General features: G+C 48.5%; 1 protein-coding gene across 1 annotated transcript in view; it reads right to left on the reverse strand.

The window, feature by feature from the left end:
• Positions 1–23,344, reverse strand: part of Myo7b (myosin VIIB) — a 67,941-nt gene that overhangs the window by 20,627 nt on the left and 23,970 nt on the right. Inside the window, exons 11-25 of the mRNA XM_042055159.1 lie at positions 22,762–22,838; positions 21,764–21,883; positions 21,462–21,604; positions 20,085–20,295; positions 19,540–19,675; positions 14,540–14,703; positions 13,549–13,686; positions 10,059–10,211; positions 9,420–9,518; positions 8,357–8,451; positions 6,322–6,406; positions 4,602–4,820; positions 2,641–2,811; positions 2,318–2,527; positions 1,994–2,158 (exon numbers count right to left, since the gene is read on the reverse strand). Coding sequence (XP_041911093.1) covers positions 1,994–2,158; positions 2,318–2,527; positions 2,641–2,811; positions 4,602–4,820; positions 6,322–6,406; positions 8,357–8,451; positions 9,420–9,518; positions 10,059–10,211; positions 13,549–13,686; positions 14,540–14,703; positions 19,540–19,675; positions 20,085–20,295; positions 21,462–21,604; positions 21,764–21,883; positions 22,762–22,838 — 2,186 coding nt within the window. The remainder of the gene's footprint in view (positions 1–1,993; positions 2,159–2,317; positions 2,528–2,640; positions 2,812–4,601; positions 4,821–6,321; positions 6,407–8,356; positions 8,452–9,419; positions 9,519–10,058; positions 10,212–13,548; positions 13,687–14,539; positions 14,704–19,539; positions 19,676–20,084; positions 20,296–21,461; positions 21,605–21,763; positions 21,884–22,761; positions 22,839–23,344) is intronic.

Below are 23,344 nucleotides of genomic sequence, written 5' to 3' on the forward strand. Positions count from 1 at the left end.
ATCATTCCAGTGGAAGTTGACAGTTTGGCAGCATCTCCGAGAGACTCCGATTCAAACCCATCCAAGCCACTCCCGACTCAGAAGGAACCAGTCTGCCCTGTCTTAAGCTGCTATGCTTCAATTACCCAGCAGCCACTACCTAACACACTCGGGGGAGCTCAGGCCTCTGGAGATCAGGAAGCCTCCCTGACTCTGGGTTGTCCACACAGTCAGGGCTGTGGAGGCTTTTAGACTCCTCTGTGGTTAGTCGGAACATGGGGCCTCATGTTTCAGTGACCTCCTGGACTTCTGCAGTGGCTCCCTGGCTACTGTCACTGCTACTTAAGTAATTCCTTTTGATTTTGCTTAATTCATTGCATGAAACTGGAGGAGGCCTTGGGCCAAAAGATACTGTGAATTATTTTTAAACTGTCTGTATGTAAACATCTGTATAGGCATTTGTGTGTGTGTCGGGGGGGGGGGGTGAGGGCACGGGTATACATGCACATGTATGTGAGTGGAGATAGAGGCCGGAGATCAGTATCAGGGATCTTCTTCAATAATTTCACAATAAAATTTTTAAATTTTTTTATGTGTAGTGCTCAAAGAGGCCAGAAGAAGGCATTGGATACCATGGAGCTGGACTGGGTGCTCGGAAGCAGAGCAGCAAGGGCTCTTAATGGCTGAGCCGTCTCTCTAGCCCCTCCACTTTCTTTTTCAATCGGGGTCTTTTCCCCAACTTAGAGCTCACTGATTTGGTGGGGCTGGCGGGGCTGGCTGACCAGTAAGATCCAAGAATCTTCTTACCCTGCCAGTGCCAAGGTTACTGGCACATAGCTTTTTAAAGAAAAGCTTTTATTTGAATTATTTTTTAAATATGTGTGTCTGTGGGTGTACAGATGAGTGAAGATGTCCCCAGAGGACAGAGGCATTGGGTCCCCCTGGAACTGGAGTTACAGGTGCTGGTGGACTGCTTGATATGGGTGCTGGGAATCGAACTTGTGTACTGGAAGGGCAGTACATGCTCTTAACAGCTCAGCTGTCTCTCTAGCTGCAGTCACACCAGCTTCTTATGAGAGCACTAGGGATCTTGAACTCAGGTTGCCATACTTGGGCAGCGCCATGTTACCAGACTAGCCATCTCCCTATTCCCCAAGCTCCATCAGGGCTCGTGGTAGGTCATGGATCAAAAACTTGTTCTTTGGGCTGGGGGTACAGCTCAGCATGTCTAGCGCATACCGGGGTTGGAGTTTAATTCCAGACACAGGAAGGAATAAGAAAGGAACTCACTCTCTGAGTCAGCATAGTGGGTTGAAAACCAGCTCCCGCATATGTGTTCACTCTGATTGATAAACATAATAATCGATACTTTATAGGACTGGCATACCTGGGGATTAAATGAAGAAAAGTAACTGCTCTCTCTAGTGAGCTATCATTCAGTAGTAGCATCTGCTTTTTGTTTTGTTTTGATGTGTGTGTGTGTGTGTGTGTGTGCATGCATGCGTGTGCACAGTGCCAGCATATGTGTGAAAGTCAGGGGACAGCCTCAGGCACCAGTCCTCACCATCTGTCTTGGCAAATGCTCTCATCCACTGAGTCAGCTCCCCAGCCCTATTTCTTTTCCTTCTCCATATCTTTTCCTCTGGCTTCCACCTCGCTATATAGCCAAGGATGAGCCTGCACTCCTGATCCTCCTGCATCTAGGACATGAGCGCTGGAATAACAAGTATGCCCCCACCTCGTCTAGGGATCAAGTTCAGGGTTTTGTTCATGCTAGGCAAGCACTCTACCAACTGAGTCATAGCCCCAGCCTCAAAAATCTGTTGTTGCTTTTAAGTGTTAATTAGTCAAAACTAATATTTGGAGTTTAGAAACCCCTCTCCATTCACGACTGCAACATCCCAACCGTCCTGGTGCCGCTCTTGACTGGTGCCTTCCCGGACACAGTCATGTCTGAGGACTAGGCTTCTGCCCAGCTTCCCAAGTTCTCCTGTCTGCTGCCCTCACCACATACCTGTGCATATCCGTTGTGCTGCGGGCCCTGGGTGCCACTGTCCTTGCTCAGCCTGTTACGGGTCTGCCGTGTCACTGAGTCACTCAGGCTGTTCCTGGTGTAGAGCACTGGTTCCGGAAGGTCCCCCATGAACCTCAAGATGATGGGCCATACAGCTAGAGCCGCCTGGATAATGAGACAGAAGGCCTGGTTGATTCCAGCATTGGAGTCCACGGTGACCTGGGCCCATTGCTTATTTCCTCTTAACCACAGCTCAGACTTTGGGCTCTGGGGTAGTAGGGGAGCGGGGCTGGGCTACATAGAAAACCAGTGAACAGCTGGTACCAGGTGGTCAGTTTCATTTTCATGGTAGAGCAGTGGGTACTTGAGCAGCTTCTGGATGTGGGTATGGTTGGCTGATTTCTGGAAGTAAGTCACAGCAAACTTGGGGAAGGTATACTCAGCCAGACCGTCCCTATCTTCCTCTGGCATCTCTGTCATGGGTACTGCATCCAGATCAACTTCGGGCAGTTTCTGAGTCTTTACTTCCAGATCCTGGGAGAGCCAAACAGAGAGGACATAGGCCAAGCTTTCAGCCAACTGAGTGCACACTACAAGTCCCAGTTAGCCCGAGAAGGGTCCTCCCATCCCTGCTTGGACTGTCTTACCTCAAAGCCTGTTGGAGCTGGGCCCTCCTGGCCTCCGATCATGGCTGGGAGGAAGCCGAACACTTTCTCCACCATCTCTGTGTCGGTGACAGTGTCATAGATGGACTTACGCTTCCTGTCAGGGACAGCACCTTGACCCTTGGGTTCGCTAGCCAGAATGACCGGAGGTTCCTGTATATACCACATAGAGAGAAGGTCACTTACAGGAAGGGATGACCTCCAGGGTGCAACATTGCCTATTGTCACAGGACAGAGCACCCCAGAAGCCTAGGGACTCTTATCTTGCCACCATTTGTCCGAATAAAGATGTTTCCCTTATAATAATAATAATTTTGTGTACATGGACATATGTGCACAAGTGTCTTCCTCAGTTGCTCTCTATTAATTTTTTTGAGACAGATTTTTTTAGTTCATTTTACATACCAACCACAGTTCCCCCTTCTTCCATAGGACAGAACTTCTTATTAAGCCTGGAGCTCACCAATTTGGTGAAACGGGCTGACTATCCAGCCCAGGGAGACCCCTGCCTCTGCCTCCTCAGAGCTGGGGTTGCGGGTGAATGTCACCGTCGCTGGATTTTTTTCATGCATATTGGGGATTTAAACTCAGGTCCTTACTCACACACTTTACCAACTGAGCCTTTCAATTTGCCCAATCATAAAATTTAACATCTAGAACGAGTGGAGATCTTCATCAGGCCTCTTCCTTTCTAGCAATTATCAGGGAGTAGAGTTTGATCACTGAGACACTCCACAAACTTTAGGAACCCAGATGCCAGTTACTAAGCCACCACTCAGGCCCCCTCAGTACCTTCATTCTGTCAAGGGACCACAGGGGAGACCTTGGGACCTGGCTTAAGTGCTTTGCAGCCAGTGATGGCCTGAGGATTTCTCCTCTCACCTGGCCTGCTTGCTTTCCTAGTATGTTGTGGAGATGAAGCCCATGTTATCCCATCCCTTTGCTGCATCATATTTGCCACTGAGCCAGGAAATAAAGAATGAGGTTGATGAGATTGGCTCTTAGATACATCATGGAAGTGGAAAGATCCTGCATAGTGGGATTTTAAAATGCAGCTTGTTCTCTCCCCTCTCTCCCCTCTCTCTCTTTCTCTCTCTCTCCCCTCTCTCTCCTTCTCTATCTCTCCCCTCCCTCCTGCTCTTTTTTTTTTTCTTCTTCTTCTTTTTTTTCTTCTTCTTCTTCTTCTTTTTCTTCTTCCTCTTCTCCCTCTCTCTCTCTCTCTCTCTCTCTCTCTCTCTCTCTCTCTCTCTCTCTCTCTCTGTAGACCAGAGAACAACCTTGCGTTATTCCTCAGGAGCTGTCTACATTGTAAGCTTTTGTTTTGTGAGACAGGATTTTTCATTGACAGCTCATCCGGTAGGCTAGGCTGGCTGACCAGTGACCTTGAGGGATCTGCCTGTCTCCACGTCCCCAGTGTTAGGATTACAGATGCATACCACCATGTCTGGTTATTCATGTAGGTTCTGGGATCCAGCTCAAGTCCTCAGGTTAGTGAGACAAGGACAGCAGCAACTGAGCTCCCTCCCTAGCCCTGCCCCCTCGAATATAGGGGTCATCTTGATGCTGATCTACTGCTCCCCATTCTCTCAATCTCCTATGGCCAGCGTATGTGTGTAAATCAGGGGACAGCCTCAGGCATCAGTCCTTACCGTCTGTTTTTTTTGTTTGTTTTGTTTTTTTTTTTCCCCGATATGGAGGTCTCATCACCCCTGTACACACCAGGCTGGCTTCAGGCTTTGGGGGTCTACTGACTGCTTCCCATTTCCTCAGGAGAGTGGTAGGCTTAGATGCTCAAGTTACTGTGCCTGGCTTGGTTTTGGGGGGATCTGACGCTGATTTTTATGTCAAATGTTCTCATCCACTGAGTCAGCTCCCCAACCCTATTTATATTTCTATTGGCACCAGCCAGCCCTACCTCCCTTGCATACCAAGTAACCAACTACAACGTTTTTCTGTTGCTGGAAGCTCCGCCCGGCAGCCAGGCCTCTGGCATGTACCTGAATGGTCGCCGCCGCCTTCCTCTTGGTCTGGACTTGCTGTCGCACTAGGTAGCCCCTGCAATGGGCCTGTAGCTGCACTATCCTCTGTCGCATGGTCTGGAACTGTCTCATCAGCTGGTGGCTCCGGGCAATGGCCTGCAGACGCTTAAACCCTATTAGGATCTGTGGGAACAGAAGGTAGTTAGATTTACTGCAAGACACTTTCCTGAGAGATCAGAGAGTGGCTCTCCCTGGGAGATCCTCGGTATAATTTAGTCACCTATTCTTTTTCATGCGGTGCTGGTATTATAAGCATCCTTACAGGTCAATGAGCAAGAGCCAATCAATTCCTTGTAAACTGGAGCAGAGCCTATCAGTCAAATAAGTGCTTGATAAGCACCTGGCAAATAGCATATGTGATGGTTTATATTGACTGTGAACTTGGCGGGATCTAGAACCACCTTAGAGAAAAAGCTCTGGGCTTGTCTGTGAAGGGTTTTCAAGATAAGGTTAATTAAGATAAGTAGATCTACCCTAAGCGCAGACAGCACCGTTTCATGGGTGGGTTCTGCATTGTATATAAAGGAGACGCCTAGCTGAGTGTAGAAACTCCTTGCTCGCTGCCTTCTGACTGTGGATGCAGTGCAGCCAGCAGCCTCATGTTTCTGCTGCTGTGATCTCCTTATCATAATGGACTGCTGTATCCTCTTGAACTGTGAGCCCAAATAAGCCAGTCCCTCCTTAAGTTGCTTTAGTCAGACATTTTGTTGCTGCAGCAAGGGAAATAGCCAATGTGACGTAAATAGTGGACGGGCATGGGCTTCACAGCAGCCAGCTGGGTTCATCATAGTGCTGGACTATGAGCTCCTGTGGAGTCCATGCAGGCAGAGTCAGTATCTTTAAAATAGGAGAGTAAGAAATGCGTGAACACTCAATCTATACCAGGCCACAGAGGTCCCTGGGTCTCCAGATGACCCTGTTGACTGATCAAAGACCGGCTTAAGGGTATGAAAGTCACAAGGACTCCTAGATGCCGGATATACCCACTCATGAGAAAATCTTGTTAGGTAAGCCCTCTGTGCTTTAATTCCTTTACTTGCAGAGTGATTAATATTAAATAAAACAGTGCACTCAGTACAACAGGTCCCCATGTGGCTCCTCCTTGTCAGCTACCACCACGTACTTTTTGAGCACAGAGCTGAAAGTCGGGGCCTGTTGCTGATGTGACCCTTTTAAGCTGCATTTATAGTCACAGTCATGACAGGAACAAGGGGTCAAGTGAGGCCCAAGAGAGTGCAGTGACGGCCTCTCTGGTTCATAGAGAACAAAGTCTCTATCTGGGGCCTGTGGTGGGAAGTAAAATGAGGAAGCAATGCTTGTGACCTGAGGTCCATCCGGCTGGTTAGTCTACTGACTCCGTGTTGGGAGAAGAGAAGCCATCAATCCAGTCCAGTTCTGGGGGATGCCCAGAATTCTGGATGGGAACATTTTGATCCCCACCCCCAACAGAGGGCTGGAGATCATGCAAAGAAAAGGAAAAAAAATCTGAATTCTATATCAACTCGCAATGGAATGCTTCCTGCCTGGAGCTATGATTCAGAGAAACAATCGTGAATGATGTGTCTTTCATGGGTCCGTTTTCTGCTGCCCCTGAAGGCCCATCTTCCCGGGCTCTCTCTCTCACCAGCTCAAAATTCTTTCTTTGGCAGTGGCCTCGCCACGTTGCCTGGAGGGTCACAGCCGCCTGTCTCTGCCTCAGGAACTCCTTCCTGGAGAGAAAATGCAAATTAGAAGTACTAAATAACTCTCCTCCTAGGTCCTGGAGGGGTGTGAAAACAAAGGGACCGGTGTGGAACCAAAGGTGGGTAATAAAATATCAGAGAGGAAGGGAACTGTATGGCGCATACTCGCATACTCGGATGCCTCAGCAAGACCTAAAGATGTGCATGGGATTTACTATTAACAACCCGCATCTCTGGGCTAAGGATGTAGCTCAGTGAGAGAACATTTGTCTAGTGTAAGGTCTTAAGTTCAGCCCTCAACATCACCAACAAAAAACTCTCAGGTAAAACAGACAAAACTAAAGGAAAACAAACTCTCCTCATATTTGAATGATGATAAGCCAGTTTTTTCTTAAATAATCAAGAAATCCCTTCTCATCCCTTCATACTCCACCACGATACATGAAGGAACAGAATCAATGGGCACTTTTTCACTTCTTTCTTTCTTTTTTTTTTTTTTCGAGACAGGGTTTCTCTGCAGCTTTTTTTTAGAGCCTGTCCTGGAACTAGCTCTTGTAGACCAGGCTGGCCTCGAACTCACAGAGATCCGCCTGCCTCTGCCTCCCGAGTGCTAGGATTAAAGGCGTGTGCCACCACCGCCCGGCTCACTTCTTTCTTTTCTGTTTTCATGTGTATGTGTGTTGTATGTGTGCATGTGTTCTTGCATGTGTGTAGGTGTATATGTTTGAGTGTTCCTTTATGTGGAGGCCTGAGGATGATATAAAATTATCTTCCGTCCTTCTCCCTTTCCATTCCTTGAGTCTCCCATGCAAAGCCAGAGCTCACTGATATGACTAGCTAAACAGCCAGTTTGCGCTGAAGATCCCATCTCTACCTTCTAAAGCTGAAGCGATGGGAAGACAGCACACCCATCTGTCATCCACATTGCGTCCTACATAGCTCTATCCGTCAATTTGACACAGTCCAGAGTCATCTGAGAAGGGAGCTTCAACCCAGGACTGGGACAGAATCTGGAAGCAGGGTTCCAGAGAGCAAAGACCTCTCAAGTGAGCTTGGCCCACATAGACCTTTTATTTCGTACTCAATTGTGTTTTCTTACCACTTTTAATACTTTTGCAGATGAGTTTCTTAGGTTTAGCATAGTATATTCCAGTCATATTAAAACCATACAAAGTACTTCAATAAAGATTATTCCTGGGTCCCATATAGAACAGTTATATCAGAGTGTTTGCTCTTTGTCTAGTGTATACAGGGGGTGGGGGAGACAGAGATAGAGACAGACACACAGACACAGAATGAGTCAGTCAACACTCTAATTGTATATACCTATGTATACACATGCACACAAGTCAGCCTTCTAATTGTGTATACCTGTGCATACACACACAGAAACACACGCACGCACACACCACTGTAGTTAAAAACAAATGCTTAGTGGTTGGACCAAGTAGCAGAACAGAGAGAGCAGAGATGAATCAGTAAGCTTGAAGGTAGAACGAAAGAATTTTTCAGTCTGCAGGACAGAGAGGAAATGGGCTGAAGAAAGTGAGCAGGGTCCCAGGGACCAAAGGGGCTATGACAAAGGAGCTAAGACTGGTGTCTTCAAAGACCCAGAAGCCAGGAAGGAAGAGATCACTTTACTGACAGAGATAACTTGATCAACAAAGTGCTTGCCTTGTAAACATGACAACCTGCACTTGTACCTGTGTGTGTGTGTGTGTGTGTGTGTGTGTGTGCATGTGTGTGTGTGTGCATGTGTGTGTGTGTGTGTAAAATGTATATTGACTGAGTGTCCCAATTGAGATCTTGTGCCTCAGTTTCCCAGGCCTGCCCGAGGGACACGTTGTGCTGGATGACTTGCCTACCCTCCAGGTTAAGGGGGTGAGGCTACTTGGCGGGCCTGTGGTCTCCAAATAGCTGTAGAATACTTAGTGCCCAGATCAAGTCAAACTCTGGGATGGTTTATGGGGAAGACACCTGTATTTGTGTCCCCGTAGGACTCTCTGGATGCAGGTCGCTGCTCCGTCCAGGGCCTGGCTCCTCTGGATCTCCAGCGTTGTGTCCTGATGATCCTGAGGGTGGGTGAGATCACATCATGTTGCTACCCCTCCCTCAGCCCTCTACCCCTGCTTGGGACCAGGTCTTGGTCTCCAGGGTCAGTTCTGTCCCAGACGCTCCTACAAGGACCAGGAAAGGAGGGACCCTGATGTGGATCGGAATGAAGCTGCAGCCACAGCTCACCCTAGTACCAAACTTCCTTTCACGTCTTATTTTGCTCTTTCAATCTATCCAAAGTCACTCACAATTTGCATTAGACTATATAGCACACCTGAGCTTATTTTTGTGTAAAAATAGTTCCCAAAGCCCGTGAGAAGAGATCACGGGAGCCAGCATGGCTTGTCCTCATCAATGGGGGTGGGGTGAGGTCCTCTCCTGCCTCTCACCCCTCCTAATTCTGAGGCCTGATACGGGAAGCACAGGCCTGCCATGGTAGCCCCAGGAAGGCAGGGATTGTCTTTACATTACAGAGAGCAGTGGTTCTGTGGCTGGTGGAGAGATGTTGGTGGCTCAACCGTTCTCCCTTCCCCCCTCCCTCTCTCCCTCTTTGTCTCTCATCCTCCTTCCCACCTCATTCTCCCTCCCCCTCTCCTTCTTCTATTTAGCATCAGGAGAATTGAGTCTCTCATGTGCCCTTGTGAGCTTAGAGACATAGACCTGGACCAGATCTTGGGCATGGGCGCAAGGAGCCAGGGGTGAACTTTCTATTCTCATTCTTTCCCTATTACCAACTTTACCCTGTGCTGCTCTGTGTGGCTTTTCATTGGCAATTTCACCTTCCTGGACGGTTCCCTTGGGACTGTCTCTCTGTTATCCTGTCTCTCTACTACTTCCTTCCTGTCTAGATTCCAGATCCCCATTATGGGACCAACAGTGCGTGAACCAATAGCTAAAAGAGCCCATAGCCCAGGTGGGGACAGGGCAGGCAGGATGGAATACTTCCTCCCCTCCCTATGGTTTCCAGGAGGCCATGGAATCTCACCTTCAGGAAGATTTTGGTCTTTCCCACTTTCCAGTCTTTGTCTGTCCCCAGGCACAGGTCAGCAATGCGCAAGGTCATTTGGCGGTGTTTGTCTTGATACTGTTGAGAAAACCAGGGGTGATCAGGGACTCTGAAGAGAGGTGAGGGTCTCCTCCAGGGTCATGCAGGCTTCCCAGCAAGGGCTGTCTGACTATACTCAGGCACTTGCCTACACTCCAGGTTAAGGGAATGAGGGACACATAAGATACTTGGTGAGCCTGGGGCCTCCATGTAGCTTGAGAGCATTTAGCCTCAGACCAATTCAAATGTTAGGATGGCCGCAGGCTGCAAAAGAATGGCAGAACATTCTATCCCATAGATCTTCCTAGCCACCCCTCAGACACTGGACCTGGTGATCTCAGGAGAGCAGAATAAACCCACAGATATCTAAAGGGAATACACACAGCCACCAGCATCAACCAGAAGCCTGTGAGCCAGGCACTTTGCCTGCAAGCCAGGCACTTTGCCTGCAAAGATAGAGTAGGGGACAACAGGAAGGACAGACAGCTGGGGTTGGTGATCCAGGGAGGTCCAGGAGATCAGGAAGGTGGAGAGGACTCAGCGGGAGGCACAAGGTTCTATCAGCTCATAGACACACACCTGCTTGCGCTCAGGGCTGGACAGTAGCATGTGAAACCGCTGGGAGAATTCTTCAAACGTGTAGCGGATGGGAAAACCTGACTTGCGGATTTGCACCGTCTCCATCATGCCGGAATAGCGCAGCTGCTGAATGCACAGCTCTCGGTCAAACAGCTGCGGGCAGAGAAGGCTGGGTTGAGGAGCCAAGGACCCCACCCTCCAAAACCACTCACTGTTGCTACTGCTGGAGGTGGGGGGTCAGCTTGCCTAGGGACCTGTCCAGTCATCCTCCAATGACCCTTTTCTCCTCCAGTTGCTTTTGGTCATGGTGTTTCATCACAGCAGCAGAAGCTCTGTCTAAGTGTCGGATGGACAGCACCAGTTGTCCTCTGGCCTCCACCTACATCACACACTCGGGGTGGAGTCATTTGCATATCGCCTCCTTAGAAATGCAAAGTCTTTATGTGGGCCTGGCTTACAGCAACATGGATGCTGCCCTGAGAAAGGCAGCATCGCGTGTCTCTCCTCCTCAGTGGAAGGAAGAAGCAAATCTATTTAGAGGCAGAGGCTCTTTTGGTTCAATCTTGTCCTCCCTTCCTCTGGATGGGCATAAAGAGCTGGACAGAGGGAGAGGGAGCTGAAGTTGGAGGTCAGTGTGACTGACAGGAATCTGGTGTGGCTTCCCTCATCTCCAGGACTCCAGAGGGTACTCTCAACTTGAAGTTTCAGGGGAGATGACTCCCTTTAAATAGATAAGCCCATGGGCAGGTTGGTGAAAGTCACCGTGGTTAGCCCTGGGTGAATAGCCAGTTGTTACTAAATGGGTGTGTCCCGAGAGCCTGTAGTTTCTATTTAATCTCCACAACAATGTACGTGACGGGCATGATTGGCGCTGGTTTAAAGATGAGATGCCTGAAGGGCAGGGCCATACTCTTCAGTGGCGGAGCCTGTCTACTCCTCAGCCTAGGTCTCTCTCCCCAACTCACAGCATGCAGGCGTAGCCACTGAGATGAATTCTGGTCAGAGGCACCCCAGAATGTGAGCCTCAGCCTAGGGCAGACGGTGTGGCTACCTGCAGGACCTCTAAGAGCAAGACAATTTTTGCCAGCATGAGGAATAAGAGTTGCCTAAGCTGGTGGTGGTGGCACACACTTTAATCCCTGCACTTGGGAGACAGAGGCAGGCAGATCTCTGTGAGTTCAAGTTCAGCCTGATCTACAGAGCAAGTCCCAGGACACCAAGGCTGCACAGAGAAACCCTGTCTCAAAAAACAAAACAAAGAGTTGTCTAGCTGCTGTCTATAGCAACTATCTGAAATGAAAAATGAAATGTATGCCCTGGCAATGCTGAAGCATGCATGGGCAGCCTGCATATGGTAGTTCTATCGAACTTGTCCATATTGGGTTTCATGGTCTAAGTTGATGAGAATGACTGACCAGGTCTCTTCCTTAAATAGCAGTTGTCTATACTAGTGTAATTGGCCCCCATAAGCTCATAGGGAGAGACATTATTGGGAGGTGTGGCCTTGTTGGAGGAAGTGTGTCACTGTGGGAGTGAGCTTTGAGGTCTCCTATGTTCAAGATACCACCCAGTGTCTCAGACCACTTCCTGTTGCCCATGCAAGATGCAGGACTCTCAACTCCCTCTCCAGTACCATGCCTTCCTGCACACTGCCACGTCCCACCATGATGACAATGGACTGAACCTTTGACATGTAAGCCACCACAATGACGTGTTTTCCTTTATCAGAGTTGCCGTGGTCCTGGTGTCTCATCACAGCAATAGAAACCCTAAGACGACTAGCTTTTATAAAACAGCCTCAATACATACAATTGCATTCTATTTAAAAGGTGCTTCATTTTAGAGTAATATTTATTCATTAGACTTATTTTATATTACATTTATCTATTATGTGTGTACATGAGTGCGTGTGCCAAGGTGCATGCGTGACACAGCATGTATGTGGAGGTGAGTGGACAACTTGAGGAAGCTGGTTCTCTACTTCTGTCATGTGGGTCCTAGGGACCAAACTCAGGACATCTGGCTTGGAAGCAAGCTCCTGTACCCATTGAGCCATTTGTTAGCCCAAATGTAATTTTCTTTTTTGGGATGGGAGAAGGCTCAGCTAGTAAGGTACTTTCTAGGGAAGTATGACAACCTGCCTTTTGAGCCACTGAGCCCACCACCACTACCAAACCTAAGCATGTACCAACAATACAAGTGATGGGAGGAGGAGGTAAGCAGATCTCAGGGGCCTACTGGCTAGTTGGTCTTGCTAAACCTGCAAGCTCCGGGTTCATTGAGACACCCTGTCTCAACAAATGAGGTGGAGGGGCTGGAGAGGTGGCTCAGCAATTAAGACACATGTATTACTGCTAAGACCTAGGTTTAGTTCTAGCATTCATGTCCAGGAGGCTCACAATGACCTGAAATTCCAGCTACAGGGACTCTGGTGCTCTCTTTTGGCCTCCACAAGCAATTGCATTCACGTGCACATGTGCCCACGTAGACACACATGCATACACATACTTTTTAAAAAGGGGGTGGTTGTTGGAGAGACGGCTCACTAGTTAAGAACACTGACTGCTCTTCTAGAAGACCTGGGTTTGCATTCCAGCACCTGTATTATGGCTCACACTGTCCATAACTCCAGTTCTAGGGAATTCCAGTTCTAGTTCCACTCTGGCCTCGATGGGCACCAGACACATGCGTGGTGCTAGTATACATGCAGGCCAAATATCTACACCTATAAAATAAAATAATTTAAAAACTATATAACTGGGAGAGCAATAAAAAAGATACCAAATATCAAACAAACTCTATCCTCCATTACACATATGTGCACCCTCCAATACACGCATGCATACATATGCTAACATGTACAAACAAATATCGTATTATTCCCCTATGACACAGTTTTTAGTTATTTTATCTTTGCAAATTGTATTTTCTGGCTTGTGAAGTCCCTGTGCTTACAGCCTTTTGGGGAGCAGGTTCTATGAGTCAGGGAATCACAGGAGTCCACCTTGTCCCTACCACACGGATGAGTCACTCGTGTAAGAATGTGAGGCCAGACTCTGACCAACAAGAGCACAGCATGGCACCCTGGAGTCCTAGACTTCCCACTAGACGTGCTTGCTTGTTAGAGCACGCCACTGCTGATCACCCACCTGCAGAGGGCAAGTTTTGCCTCCCCAAAATACTTTGGGTCATGTGGGCATTCTTGTGACCACAGCTTCATTGCTAACTGCCTATAGACAAGAGTAAGTCTGACTTCACAGAAGATAAGAAAAATGAGTCTCAGAGCCCGGCCAAGCATACACAGCAGATGACGGGAGGGCTAAAAAGCTAGGGTGAGAGTGAGCTGAAGCCGAGCAGGTCGCTGAGGTGTGACCCAGGGATGGTGGACAGCTACAACGTTGGCCATGCCCCGGATGTCAACTCTAGGTGTCAAACTCAGCTCCTCAGTGCTGCACCCCATTCTGGCACACCCCCACTCTCTCCTAGTTACCAGCGGCTTCTTGTACTCATTGGGTTTGATGCAGCGGATGAAGTAGGGCTGGCAGTTGGTCAGGATTCTCATCAGCTGATCCAGGGACTGCTTGAACTGGCCTGCGAGAGTGAGTGGGCGCTTGATGGAGTCTGACGGCTGCAAAGAGAAAGCAAGGGTCATAAGGGCAGGGAAGTTATGTCCAGGGAACTAGGGACCATGGCACAGCGAGGGCTGCCACCCAGGACACATTTCTTCCATCATCCCTCCCCATGCCTTCTTTCCTTTCCTTTTCCACTTCCTTCTCTCCCCCTCTCCCTCTGTCCTGTCTTCTTTCCTTCCTTCCCTCCTCTTCTTCATTTCTTCCCTTTCTTTTTTTCTGCGTACATGTCTGTGTGAGGGTATCGGATCCTCTCGAACTGGAGTTACAGATAGTTGTGAGCTGCCATGTGGGTTCTGGCAATTAAACCCAGGTCCTCCGAAAGAACAGCCCGTGCTCGTAACTGTTGAGCCATCCCTCCAGCTCATTTCCCTCTCTTCCTCCTTCCCTCTGTATTTCTCTCCTTCCCCTCTTTCCTTTTCCTTCCTCTCTTTTCCCTCCTTCCTTCTCTCTCTCTTTCCTTTGTTCCCTTCTTCTCTCCTCTTCTCTCCTTCACTTCAGCACAAGCCTCGTTGGATACCAGATACATACTGGGGATGCTGCACACTGGGATGCTGCACACTGGGGATGCTGCATGCTGGAGGATGCTACATGCTGGGATGCTGCATGCTAGGATGCTGCACACTGGGGATGCTGCATGCTGGGATGCTGCATGCTGTGATGCTGCATGCTGTGATGCTACACACTGGGGATGCTACACACTGGTGATGTTGTATGCTGAGAAATGTCACATGCTGTGATGCTGCATGCTGGAGATGTCACATGCAGGGGACTCCTAGTGCATAAAGGCTCTCCCTGGTCCTATCTGTCTGGGACAGTGCCTCGGAGTGAGGGTGGCAGGTGGTAGCTCACCTTGAAGAACTGGCTTCCTGCCTTCACCTGGCGGATGGTGCCATGGCCCATCTTTGTTTGTGGTGACTCCAGGTTGAATATCTCCTTTAGGAACTTGTTTTTGGAGGACTGAACCAGGTTGAGGATGTCTGTGCTCAGCACATCTCGGTTCTTCTCCAGAAAGCCTGTGGAGAGAGCAGGGCCACCCTTCAGACCAGTAGAGCCATCTCTCCCATCCCTCAAATAAAATGAGAATGCTGGGGGACTCCAGAATGTGCCCCTGAAGCACTGTCTGTCTTCCACTCGGAACTTCTGTCTCCACCAGCACTGTCCCTTCTGACCTCTGAACTCTCAGACCCCTGCATCCCATTCCTGCTCACCACCACAGTCTAGATGAACACAGCTATTCTGCTTCTGAGGTCTTGGGCATTCTGCTAAGTTTGGAGTTTTCCCAAAGGGAACACTTAGCCTTCAGAACTGTATCTATCCAAATTTATTTGTTAGAGGTCTTTGCTTCCAGTACTTCCGGGTTCAGTATGGACCTCCTTCCTGTTTGAAGAGAAGGCTTTGTGTGCATGCAAATGTGCGTGCTTGTGCAGGTTTGGTACCCATATGTACCCGTGTATGTGAAGGTCAGAGAACATGTATGTAGAGGCTAGTTGCTGTCCACAGTTTTTTTTAAAGCCAGAGTCCCTCATTAGCCTGGAATTCATCAAATAGGCTAAGCTGCTCTCCAGAGAGCCCAGGGTTCTGCCTCCCCAGTAAGGCAGCATACTGTGTCCAGATTTTTTTTTTTCTTGTCATGACTTTTCTTGTCATGGATTGTGCCCAGTCATCATGCTTGCACAGAAAGCACTACTGACTGAGCTTTCACTCCAACCTGAGAGGTGAAATGATGAAGGTAAAATCGGGTTATGGGCATAGACCTTGACCCAGTATGGCCAGTGTCATTAAACTCTGAGCGAGAACTGTGTGAGGTCACAGGGAGAGATGGTTGCCTATGAGCCATGATCATATGAGGTCATGGGTACACCAAGGTAGCCCAAAGGAAAACAATACACTTCAGCATTTTTGTTTATTGCTTTATGTTTTTTTGAGACTAGGTGGCATATAGCCCAGGCTGGCTTCAGACTTGCTTTGTAGCTGAGGATGATCTTGAATGTTTAGCTCTCCTGCTTTCATGTCCTAACTGCTGGTACTCCAGGCATGTGCCACTATGCCTGTTTACGTGGTGCTGGGGAGCAAATACCAGGGCTTAATGCATGCTAGGCAAGATTTGGAGCTAAATACACAGCTCTGCTTTCGTTTTTAAAAATGTGTGTGAGGTACATTCATGTGTGAAAGTATGGGCATTAGCATGCCATGGTGCCTTGTGGAGCTCACAGGATTCCCCTTCTGTCTTGTTTGAAGCTAAATATCTTGTTATTCAACACTATATACACAAGGCTGTTGGCTCTTGAGCTTCCAGGGATCCCCCTGTCTCTGTGTCCCATTTCAGCACAGCAGTGCTAAGACTAAGATGGGAGATGTGCCCGATCACAGAATTGTATGGTTTTCATGGATTCTGGGTATTCTAAATTAGGTCCTTGTGCTTGGAGAAAAAAGTTTCCTGAATCTTAGCATCCTCTTTGAAGGATGTTTTTTGCCTCCCACCCTTCTCTCTCCTTCTCTCTCCTTTGCTAAACTGTTAGATTACACTCCTAAAGCTAGCCACCAAGGTCCATTCCCTTATTTGGCCCTTCCCCCCTCCCCCGGCTGACTACCAAGGTTCAGCTATGGAAGTATTGAAGTCCAGCAATCAAAAGTCCCACTTTAGCTCATCTGATTAGCCTGTCCAGTCAACATTAAACACATCATCCTAACACAGGGTTTACCCCTTTCCCCTTATAAACTGGCATTTGCCTGTAGGCCACGTACATCTCCTCTCTATCCAGAGGCAGTCCTTTGTCCCTCGGGGCAGACATCCCTTCCCCTTCTCCCTTGCCCCTTTCCTACCCTCTTTCTTGGCTCTTATTCCCTGCTCGTTGTCCCTCTAGAACAAATAAATCTCCTTTGTGCTGAGAACTTGGTCTTGATCTGTTCTGTGCCAACTCTGGTCCCTTCACTCATAAGTTTCATCTCACTTCAAAACAAAGCAAAACAAACAAATAAACAAACAAAAACCCTCACTCTGGAATACTTAGGGGTGCTGCGGGGTGGGCTCCATGTCCTCTTTGGGTTCTGGGACTATGATTGCTAATATTGGTTGTCAACTTGACTACATCTGGAATCAATTAAAACCCAAACAGCTGGGCATACCTGTGAGGGATTTTGCTTAATTGGATCATCTGACATGGGACTACCCGCCCTAAATCTGTATCATTTGAGGTCAGAAGACCCATGTTGGCCACACCTTCTAGTGGCAGAGTATATAAAGGGACACAGAAGAAGGAAGCTTTGCTATTTGCCTGCTTGCCTTCACTCTCTGTGGCAAATTCAATAGTCCTGGTGCTCACTCCTTTGCTGGTATTGGAACCTACTTCTTCAGGATCACTACATAGACTGAAGACCAACTGAGACAGCCAATCTCATGGACTGAACAATGACCAGATTCTTGGCCTTCCTGTCAGGAGACAGCCATTGTTGAACCAGACTCTGTAAACTCCTCTGATAAGTGCCCTTTTAATATAGCCATTAGCCCTGTTCTTCTAGAGAACACCGACTAATACAGGAACTCTCCCTTTCTCAAGAGCTTAAACCGTGGTGTGAGGGACTGTGAAGGAGCCCTGCCTTCCCAGTTTTCCAACAGAACTCCCCCACCTCCAGCACCCTGATTCCTCTCGGCATGTTACCAGCCTCTCTCTGTCTCCCTACAGGAAAAGCATGCAAAGATTGCTCCTAGATTCATGTCTCTACTTAGAAACTTCTACGGATGATGCTTGCTTACTCTGCTTTCCTGACCACGAGAGCACACTGGCCACCTTCCCATTCTTCTAAGAACAGCAGACTGACGTCGCTGACTTTTGCTTCTCTACCCAAAACCGTGACCTGACTACAGCAGGAAGTTAACCCATGGAACCAATGTCTAAAAGTAAAATCTAAACCTCTTGTAAGACTACGTATGAGAGGAACTGGGGATCTGGCTCAGCTAGTAGATTGCTTGCCTAGCGTGCATGATTCTCTGGGTTCGATTCCAAGCACCACATAAACTGGGCATGGTGGTGTGAATATCAGCACTTGGGAGGTGGAGGCAGGAGGATCAGGAGTTCAAGGTGATTTTCAGCCACATAGTAAGTTTAAGGCAGCGTGAGCTACAGGAGAGTCTGCTTTATAAAACAAATCAGAAATAAGCAACAACCAAAGAAAGCTGGGAGAAGCGACTCACGGTGTAATTCTAACATTCAGAAGGCGGGGCTGTTAGAGGCCAGCCTGGCTACACAGTAAGTTCCTGGGCAGGCAGGACTGCATAGGGAGACCCTGTCCCTAAACAAAAGCAATGAGAAAGAGAGTCTCACGACACTAGACTTTACAGTGGAGGCTAAGCTATGACACAAGCGACAAAGGACAAGAGGTAAACCATACCTCTTTAAAATCAAACCTTTGGCGCCATTAAAAAGTGATATGTCAACGTGTAGAAGAACAAAAATCGTGCCACAAGGACATGTGCTCAACTATGTTTATAGCAGCTTTGTTTGTCATAGGCAGAACCTGGAAACAACATAAATGCCCCTTGATTGAAGAATGGATAAGGAAAATGTGGTACATTTACACAATGGAGTACTACATAGCAGAAAAAAATAATGACAGCTTGAATTTTGCAGTAAAATGGATGGAGCTAGAAAACATTATTTTGAGTGAGGTAACCCAGACACAGAAAGACAATTATCACATGTACTCACTCATAGGTGGTTTTTAAACATAAAGCAAAGAAAACCAGCCTACAAACCACAATCCCAGAGAATTTAGACACAAATGAGGACACTAAGAGAGATTTACATAGACCTAATCTACACGGGAAGTAGAAAGTAGAAAAAGACAAGCTCTTCTGAGTAAATTGGGAGCATGGGGACTTTGGGGGAGGGTTGAAGGGGTAAGGGAGAGGCAGGGAGGGGAGTAGAGAAAAATGTAGAGCTCAATAAACATCAATAAAAAAAGAAAAGAAAAGAAAAAAAATAAAGTGATATGAAGCCAGGCATAGCGGTTCACACATGTAATGCCAGATATGTCGGAGGTGCATCATGCTCCTATCTAAAAAGCAAACAAGGAAGCAAGCAAACAAACAAACAAAAACAAGACTCAAGGAGTTGGGATATAGGCACTTGCTGCCAAATCTGATGACCTAGAACCCACACTGTGGAAGGAGAGGACAGACTCCTGCAAATCAGGCTCTGATAACACAAGTTCAAAAGCATGTGGAGAAGTTATCACTCCCATACATACCTATGAAAAATGTAAAACAGCACAACTACTTTGGAAAGAGGTTTGCGGGTGCTCAAAGTCTACACATGACCTAGCAATCCACTGCTGGATATATGCTGCGAGAACGGAAACCTATGTGCACACAAACCCTGCACTGGATGTTTGCAGCTGTGCTATATAAAATAGCTGTAGTGGAAATTACTCAAATATCATCAGTTGAAGAGAGAAACCAAATATAGGCCAGTAACACAGACTATTCTTCTGTAATGGCAAGAAACAATGGCTGGGCAGTGACGTCATTGGTAAAGTGCTAGTGTGCAAGCGTGAGCACTTGGGGCTGATCCCTCACACCTACATTAACACAGACAACCCTCAAAAACCTTAGAGTAAGTGAAAGAAACCAGTCGTAAAGGGCGTAGATGACACCTGCAGTGATTAGTGTCTTGTCAATTTGACAAAATCTAGAGTCAACCTGGTAGACAGGCCTCTGGGCCTGCCTGTGGGGGATCATCTTGATTGCCTTAGTCAGAGAGATAGATCTACCCACAGTGGGTGGAACCATTCCCTGGCTGGGATCCTGGAGTGTATGACCACAGATGGGTCATACACAGAGCTGGGCTCACCTTCTGCCTGGTAGTATACTTCACCCGCAAAGTGCACGATTCCAAATCGGGTGTCATGGATGTTCTTGGGTCGTAGGAAGGACTTGTTGTTGGCATGGACACTGTTCAGTTTCTGCAGCATCGTGACGTCTGTCCCCTGGAAGAACCCAGATGTTCTAAGGGCAGAGGCCTCAGAGTCATGAGGAGGTCAGGAGGCCAACCCACAGGAGGCAAAGCAATCTGGGTTTAGGATGACTTACAGCTCACTATTGGTGGACAACTAGCTCACATTGGCTGGTGACTTGTGGTAGTGAAGACTCAGGAACAGAGACTAGGGGCTATTCCTTTGCCAACTCTCCTACTCTACCAACTAGCCAATCATCCAGATCCTTAGCAGTCTGGGAAGTCTTCCTGCAGGAGGTGTGCTATACTGGCACTTGTTAGGCAAAGGTGGTGACAACCCTATGCACGAGTATACCCTCCCCACTGAGCACCATGGAGTTTCTTGACATCCAAAAAGAGCCTTGGGATGCAGGCTCTATTCTGAGGGGGATGCAGACACATACCTGTGGGAAGCGGCTCTCCTCATCTAGGAGGGAGATGACACTCATGGGCTTGACGGCCAGCAGGTCTAGGATGGGCTGGTTGTCCGTGTAGCGGATGTAGTCCCAGGTGATATTCTCGGAAAGGTACTCCTCCTGCTCCATTGTGAACACGTGCTTTACAAAGAATTGCTGAAGATGCTCATTGGCGAAGTTGATGCAGAGTTGTTCAAAGCTGTGGAATCACCACCACCATCATCTTAGTGTGGAGCAGGGTCAGCTGGGTACCACTGCAGCTGGGAAGCCCTGGAGGCAGCTGTGCTATGTGCACCCAGAACCTCATGCGTATAGACCTCTAAGTACATGCTTCCTTTTCTCCAACTCCAGGGGACTATCACGGCCTGGACTCTGACCTTAAAAGCTCTGGAACAGTACCCCTACCTTCACTTCCCTGCTGCATGCCTTCTACCTTCGACTCTGCCTTGGGTATCACCTGCCCACATTTGCTTCTCTTGCCCACCTAGTTTCCTTGCCCAACCCTCACCACAGTGGCATCTGGTGACAATGCCCACACCTGCTTCCAGCTGTTCTGGGACACTGGATCAGAGACGTTCAGCCCGAGCCTACTCATTTCCAAACTCAAAGGCCAAAGATGACCCACAAAATCTCCTAGGTGAGTCAAGGCTATTGACTTCTGCCACCACCCTGACCCCATGTGCCAAGTCACCGTAGATCAGGAAGTGGTTCACGGGGTGAGCAATGCTGGGGTAAGCTGACTCTTGGGGATGGCTTTTAGTTACACAGACTTCTTTGGGCAGTGGGATGTTAAGATGTATGCAGGCTGTATTTGCAGGAAGGCCCAGACTTGCTTGCAGACACCCCGGCATTATAAGCTGGGAGTGTGAAGTCTTTGCTCCCAGCCTAGTGGGCAGGCTAAGGTCAGGGAAGGGGGACAGGTACCCTTAAGCTTGGTCAGAATCACTGCTTATTGTGTGTGTGTGTGTGTGTGTGTGTGTGTGTGTAAGGATGCACTGTGCACATGTGTGGTGTGCATGGGAGCATTGTGCAAGTGTGCGTGTGTGTGTGTGTGTGTGTGTGTATGTGTGTGTGTGTGTGTGTGTGTGTGTGTGTGTAATCAACCTCAGATATTGGTCCTTGATGCTATCCAACTTAGCTTTTAGAGACTAGGTCTCTACCAATTCAGATGGCTTGGCTAGGCTGTAGGCCACATGGGTCCTTCTGTCTTTACCTTCCCAGCACTGGCATTACACGCATGTGCAGCCACTACGCCCAGCTTTCCCCATAAGCTCTGAAGGAGAAGACTCAAGCCCGCATGACAAGCTGTCCTCCTCACCCTTCGTGTACTACTTTCAGAAATAATGGAGGCTAAGGTCTTTATACCTATTTTTCTGAAAGTTTTCAAAGCCAAATATGTCCAGGAGACCAATGGCCCTCCGCACACTTCGGGGATCCTGGCCTGGTGGTGTGAAGATCGTAGCATTGATCTTCTTGACAATCCATAGGAAGAGGTGCCCGTAGATGCCCTGGGGAGACATGGGGTGAAGCTTTGCTTTCTAAGGCAAAGGAAGAGGCTATCACCCAGAAAGGCTGCATGTAGATTGCTCACACTGGCCTCCCAAGGGATGTTACCCCCAAAGCTGGGACCTGCCCATCCATCTCTGCCCTGCCCTGTGGCTTTGTACCTTGACAAAGGCATCTCTTCGGTCTGCGGCCTGTGCAATGTTCAAGGGCCTGGTGACGTATTCTCCACGGATGGGGATAGTGTGTTTGATCAAACATTCTCGGAGAGCCTGGAACTGCACCTGGGAAGGGAGCGGGCTGCATCATTACCTGCAGGGCTGCATCATTACCTGCGCAGCAGAGCCTGGCTCGGGACTCACACCTGTTCCTAGTCCCTCTTGTGACCAAAGACCCCTTGATGGTGGGAAATGTTTTGGACCCAAACCAGGGCCGTGGGGGATCACAGCCTTGGTCTCACGAGTGCCTTTTGCAATGTTTGTGGAAGACGGCCTGTTGGTAAACCTGAACATTCTGGTCTTTTGGGCCTGGGAAAAAGAGCAAAGGAAGGTTGGAGGGGAGTGAGCCCTCCCCACCATGCAGAGAAGACAAAGATGGCATGAGCCAAGTTTTGGAGCACCTGATATAGTTTGAATGTGTGCCCCTGAGTTTCTATGTTGGACGTATGATCCCCAAATTTATGTGTCAGTGATGTTTGGAAAGGGAACTTTGGGAGGCGAATCGTTTGTGAGGATTTCTTTCGCTTTCTGGAACTTTCAGTGCTGAGCCACAGACTAACTTGGACCAGAAAAATGCACACCTGATGTGGAATAAGACAAAATGCACACTCTGATGGGCACGGGGCTTGAAGTCCAAGAGAAACCCATAGGGAGTGAGTGGGTGAGAAGTAAAGACGTGGAGCATAGAACCACTGGAAGGTAGGGGAGGTACGGAATACAGGAGGAAGACATGTCACTGAAGTACATAGTCGCTCACCCTGCCCCCACCCTGGTGCTTACTCCAGGAGTCCACTGTATGCAGATGGGCTGAGAACCTGGGAGAGTGTGGGGAACACTCATGGGGAACTGGACAGGGCTATGAGAATCAGGTTTTGGGCTCTAACAGCCGAGGCCCCCAAGGTTTCTCACAAGACTCTGAACTAGCAGATGTGATGATCCAATACCTCTAGCAAGTTCATTGCAAAGGAGAAGGCTGGAGTTTCCATCAAATCAGAGGAATCCAGGTTCTCGAAGACCGCAGCTGCGGAGAAAAGGAGTATTTTTAAGAGAAAACTCTGATGTGATTCATAGAAGGCCCAGGCAGGCTGTGTCTACACCTTAGCAAGCACTGTACTCAGGGAAGTAAACCACCTCTCCCGGAACCTCTCCCTGGAGGCTGAATGTCCCCACTGGCCACCAGTCATTAGCAACTTAGCTGAACCGGTGAAACAGGCTATGGTCCTCTTTTCTGGCTAGGTCAGGACCCTGGGACAATGGGGGAAGACTGAGAAGACACTGGCTCTTGGGAGCCTGACTGGGATCTGTTATGAGAGAAGACAGGCTGCCAGCTTCTGTGGCTTACTGTGCTGTCCTTAGTAGCCCAGGCATGTATGTATTTGTGAAGTCAGGTGATGTAGTAGCGGAATGCCACCCGGAGGCAGCAGTCTCTTGACTACATCTCTGCTTCCAGTTCCTCCTCTTTGATGGAATGGCTGGCTGTCCATCAGATACTGAGGGTGTGACATCATGGTAGAGTGCCTGCCTACT

The sequence above is a fragment of the Arvicola amphibius genome, chromosome 5 (genome assembly GCF_903992535.2).
Source record: "Arvicola amphibius chromosome 5, mArvAmp1.2, whole genome shotgun sequence".
In the NCBI taxonomy this organism is placed as follows: domain Eukaryota; kingdom Metazoa; phylum Chordata; class Mammalia; order Rodentia; family Cricetidae; genus Arvicola; species Arvicola amphibius.